This window comes from Bufo bufo, chromosome 3 (genome assembly GCF_905171765.1).
Source record: "Bufo bufo chromosome 3, aBufBuf1.1, whole genome shotgun sequence".
In the NCBI taxonomy this organism is placed as follows: Eukaryota; Metazoa; Chordata; class Amphibia; order Anura; family Bufonidae; genus Bufo; species Bufo bufo.
In genome coordinates, this window is record NC_053391.1 from 643164005 (window position 1) to 643169215 (window position 5211).

Below are 5211 nucleotides of genomic sequence, written 5' to 3' on the forward strand. Positions count from 1 at the left end.
TATGCCTCCCTCCAGATATTCAGCTACATTGCAGTTTCTTTCTTGTAGGCTCATGAGAGAACTGCTTTCAACTGAACTCTCACTTGGATTGACCTGAGCTCATCTGAACTGCTTTGGATTGACCTCAACCAGCTAACAACTTAACTGCCTAACTTTGGTCTGAGCTAAGCTATATATACACACTGACACTGCTCCATCTTGTGGAGTAACAAGTGTAGTGCACCCTGACTAGGCCTGTGTAAAGGATATTTGCATATAGAATCACATTGTGACATGGAGAATATGACAGGAGATAAAATACAAAATACAGGCATATCACATGACATTAATACATGATAAAAGCACGTTTGCGGTGCCCACGGTGACGTGAGTGGGACACTGCAGAGGCAGGGTCTCATGGATTTCAGATAGCTTTTGCTACGTATTTACCACGGATATCATCCTATATGGATGAAATCTGCAGAGAACCTTATGTTCTCTTCTGGGTGGAAATCTTTTTTGCAGCGTGTGGATTTGATTAAATCTCATCCACTTTGCTTTTATTGTACGTTCACATCCACACCTGCCAGAAATTGGAGCAGGCAGTTCTGCTAAAAAAATGCAACAAAACGAGCAACAAAAAACACGTGTACGATGTGCGCTTTTGCCATAGAAAAGCCAGAGGACTTTTCCCTCTCCATTTGAAAGGGTGAAATCCGCTGGGGAAAACTGCAGCATAAACTGACATGCTGCAGATTTCAAATTCGATCTGTCCGATCCAATCAACTGAAAGAGGGGACCCTGTGTCCCCTTCATTGTTTACCCAGGAACAGCACCTTCAATTCGGTTCTGGTTGCGTAACATACTGTAGCTCACAGAGCTCAATCTCTTTCAAGTGCATGGGACTGATCTGCAGTACCACACACAGTCACAACCGTATGTATGGTGCTGTTCCTGGGTAAATAAAGCCACCCGGTGGTCCAGCTGGAGTGCCCTGCACTTTTGCATAAAAGTCGGATAGGCCATCAATATCGCAGTTTGCGTAAACGACATAAGAACTAATGGATGGCTACGAGGCATTCTAAAGGATACAATGTGTCATTGCCCCTGACAAGAAGCGTGACTACACTTGAATTGTCTTGTGTTGCATTGTTAAGGTAACTGTATTAAGGAAAGTTTTTACTTTGGTGATATATTGTTTCCAATGGGATTAAAATGATAGAGAGAATAGGTAAATAGCAGAAAAGCATGGAACTTTGTAGCTGCTGATAATTGCAGGCCTGTCAGCCTGGCTGATGATGCCACAGGTCCCTCTGTCATGTCATGTGACCTTTAGAATATGGTGATGTCACAGGACCCTTTGTGACATCATGCAACAGTTAGGTTTAGAACTCTGCAACCTGAACGGCAGCCATATTTCTTCATCGTTTGACTGGTGAAGGCGACTTTTTCTAGTGCTTGGCAAATTTTTCAAATACAAGACCAGAAAAGAAGGACTGTTAGCCAAACCGTTACAAGTGTCACCCCGGAACGTGCTGAAGGCAGACAGGACCTTCCTCAGCCTAACATAACATCTAGGGGCTGAATATGGAGACTTCCAGGAATCTTCCAAAGAAAAGGAAGAGGAAGAGAAAGAGGAGAGTTCAGCCGCCAAATAAGAGGAGGAGAATAGTAACACCGGAGAGGGCAAATGATGGCGGCAAAGAAAAAATTATCAAGGCTTCAAAAAGACCTGGAAGCCCTATACAGGAGAGTATCCAGAGAAAGAGGAAGAGGGGAGAAGAGATGGGGGAAAAAGCTGATGACAGACCCAGCATGTCCTACAATACTGACATTGAACAGCTGTCAGGTGAGTGCAGATCTAAGTTTCCTAGAGCCAATACCCCCTAATGTACGAATTCATGGAATTCTCCACTTTTGGAGAACCCTAATTATGACCAAGATTATGAATTCCTTTCTTTGCTACCCCCTAATGTAGTTACATTGTATTGTAATGGCAAAAATATAGAAATATTAAATCTTACGGTATCTCTCCTGTCTCCACCAGGGACAATCCCAGCAGACGCCCCCATCCTTGTGACTGGACTGGAAAGCTTCACCTTCCATAAAATCCTTGGAGAGGGTGGTTATGGTAAAGTGAGTATTAGGAATTTTTGGGACTTCTTCCTCATGTGTGTCATGTGTGTCGCAGTAATATCACTCTAGGGATGTCAACGCTTCATGTCTTCTCATCAGGTCTCATGGCAAGACAGGCCTTTCTTCCAGTTCTAATGCTCTGTCTCCTACAGGTCATGCTGGCCACACATCCCGCCTGCCAACAACAACTGGCAGTGAAGCTGGTGAAGAAGAGGGTCCTGCTTCAGGACTTTAAAGACACTGTCCTGATTGAGCGACAGGTCCTGGAGGTGACTGGGAAGAGTCCATTGTTTACCCATGCTTATGCCACCTTCCAGACCAAGGTAAGAGTCTGATCCATTATCGAGGCTTGATCAGTGGGTTAGCTATACCGATCCCAACTGAGGAGGCTGCAGGACCTTTACTATAATATTTTAGAAACCTGGATCATATTTTCTGTCTTTTATCATAGGACTATGCCTTCTTCATCATGGAGTTTCTTAGCGGAGGAGATCTAAGTGTCCTCATGAGAGCCAACGCCCTATTCACCATTCCAGTCACCAGGTAAGACAGAACATGGATATATTAGATAAAACTGACGATTGCTGTCAGGAACATGCAGCTTTGTGTCATTATTAGTCTGGTAGTTTAATGGGTGAAATGTTGATATTCTTTCTTTCTTTTTGCCATCAGATTTATGGCAGCTGAGATCATCTGTGGGCTGCAGTTTCTCCACACCAGAGGCATCATACACAGGGACATAAAACCAGCCAATATCTTAATGAACAGCGCCGGTCACTTGAAGATCGCCGATTTTGGTCTTGCCGTGATGAACATCTTTGGGGATAAGAAGATCTCAGAATATGCCGGAACTCTTAGATACATGGCTCCTGAGGTGAGGAATCATCGACTGCACATGCTACTGAGCTGTTTCTTTCTACAGGGCTGGACGGCTGCATGACTTCTGCTGGCCTGGACAATGTTCTAACTCTTATTGTCTGCTGGATGTTTTCACAGATTCTTCTACGGAAGCCCTACAACACGGCAGTGGACTGGTTCTCAGCTGGTGTGATGATATATGAGATGGCTACTGGCAAATATCCATTCAATGCCGGTATAATGCCTGAAACAATCGAAAAGTCACTGATTAATGATGTTCCCACCTACCCAAAAGGCCTCAACCCCCAAGCTAGAGACCTTATAGTGGGGGTGAGTAGAAAGACACATAGCAGTAATACAGCGGCTAAATATTATGAAAATGAGGACATTGAAAATCAGGGATAGCATTGCAACGTGTGATGGAATGAATGTCTTTATTCTACATTTTTCCAGCTCTTAAACAAGTCACCAGAGAGTCGCCAGGTAGCGGTAGATAACATCAGGGAACATCCGTTTTTCATGGAAATCAACTGGACAGATATAGAGGGAGCAGGAGCTCGTCCACCATTCCAACTAGGACCAGTAAGTAAATGATCCAGAGAAGATGTGGCTAGTAGTACAGTTCCATTGTGTTCCTTCTTTATCAACACCGCTTTTGGTATGTTCTCTCCATAGCCACCAGTGATGACATTGACAAAAATCGATGACATCCTGTCCTCCACGGAAGCCAATAAGTCACCAATGGCTGAAAGAGATCAACAACTGTTCTGTGGATTCACATTTGCCAATGAGAACTGGCAGGTCGTAAAGCCAATTAAAGAACCTTTCATACGACCACGCAGGTGAGTCATTGTAGCTGAGAGGGGAATACAGATGGGGATTATTGGAGATTCCCTGTGAATCTGTGCAGTGTGGATTCCATTCACTGGCTTATAGTCTGCTCATGGGTGGACAGAGCAAACTTGAAGGTGGTTACCATTTTGCAAGGCTATTTCATTTCATTTCCAACCTGTTTTAATTTTTTCTTGGTAGAACGTTTGGCAGATTTGTGAGAGAGACCATCCGCAGGATCTGGAGGAAGATGAAAAACTGGAAGTAAAGAGCTCCACTCTGTATACAGATGTCCCCAGTAGATCAGTGGCTGAAAAACATCATGTTCCAGCAGAGCCTCTTGCTGACATCATAAACAGCAGAAAAACCAACCAACACTTGCTGTCCTTGTATGAGCCTCAGATTCCAAACTCTGACCTCTATCTGCTCTCCTGACTACTCATCGGTACTGTGCCACACCAGTCCTTGTTCCTCAGCTTCATTTCCAGCTGCCACTAGAAGTAACCTGAGGGCTGTGACCTGCAGTCTAGCATGCAGCCAAGAAGCTATGGAGTCGATGAAGATTCTTCCAAGAATCAATGACTTGACCGCCAGCGCTTCTAGTCGACAAGTTGCCTCTTGTGCCCAAAGGGAAGGGTGGTCCTTAGGCCATGGTTCCCTAGAGGTTTCCTCCACAGGGGGTTTTTCCTTTCCTGCGTGCCAATGGATCTTAACATCGACAAGAAAATGGCGACTTGTTAGACTTTGCCGTCAGTGGAGATCACACCATCCACTAGTGGTACAGAGGGACAGAAAAGGACATCTACCACCAATAAACAGTACCATTCACCATCATGTGGTTGTAGCTTATTTATGTTTTATCCAACAAGTCCCACATGCATATTAGGGCAAGAGCCATCTATGTACTGTACTATGGATTGCTATTTATCCTGTCGTTGGGGGAAATCTGAAGGCACTTTCATTAGATGTTGTCTTTTTTAGGTGGTACTCCCCAGTTGCATGCGTTGAATTGTATTTTGTTACTGATGTTCAGTGTTGAAGCTGCATGGAAAAGATCTGCTACAAATCTGTCTTGTTTGCCCAGAGTCTAAAACAGGCTGTAAGGCCCAGACTCCCTGCCCGCATATTCAAGCCATTTCTTGGATATCCATGTCAAGACATAGCATGATGAACTGTGTACTTATAGTTGAATAAATTGGAAAACCATCTGAGAAATAAAACCCCTAGAGAGGAGGTTATAGTATCCATTCCCATATTAAAATCAGCCATGCGAGTTTTTAGCTGATGTTTCTGCTCAGTCTGTCCCTTTTATAGCCCATGATGAAGCATTGAAATCAGAGCATTAAATAAAAAGCGTAAAAACTTTCAGAAACCGGCAGACAAAAATAAACGTTTAGGTTAGATAGG

General features: G+C 43.9%; 1 protein-coding gene across 1 annotated transcript; it reads left to right on the forward strand.

Moving 5' to 3' along the window:
- Positions 1–2584: 2584 nt before the first annotated feature.
- Positions 2585–3378, forward strand: LOC120993998 (protein kinase C delta type-like). The gene is made up of 3 exons (XM_040422458.1): positions 2585–2658; positions 2788–2989; positions 3112–3378. The coding sequence occupies exons 1-3, from the start codon at positions 2585–2587 to the stop codon at positions 3376–3378; spliced, it is 543 nt and encodes a 180-aa protein (XP_040278392.1).
- The last annotated feature ends 1833 nt before the right edge of the window (positions 3379–5211 follow it).

Bases quoted from the DNA above. Each gene is read 5' to 3' on its own strand.
- LOC120993998 (XM_040422458.1), top strand. From the start codon at position 2,585: ATGGAGTTTCTTAGCGGAGGAGATCTAAGTGTCCTCATGAGAGCCAAC. The intron at 2,659-2,787 runs GTAAGACAGAAC...TTTTGCCATCAG, and splicing joins TTCACCATTCCAGTCACCAG to ATTTATGGCAGCTGAGATCA. The intron at 2,990-3,111 runs GTGAGGAATCAT...ATGTTTTCACAG, and splicing joins TTAGATACATGGCTCCTGAG to ATTCTTCTACGGAAGCCCTA.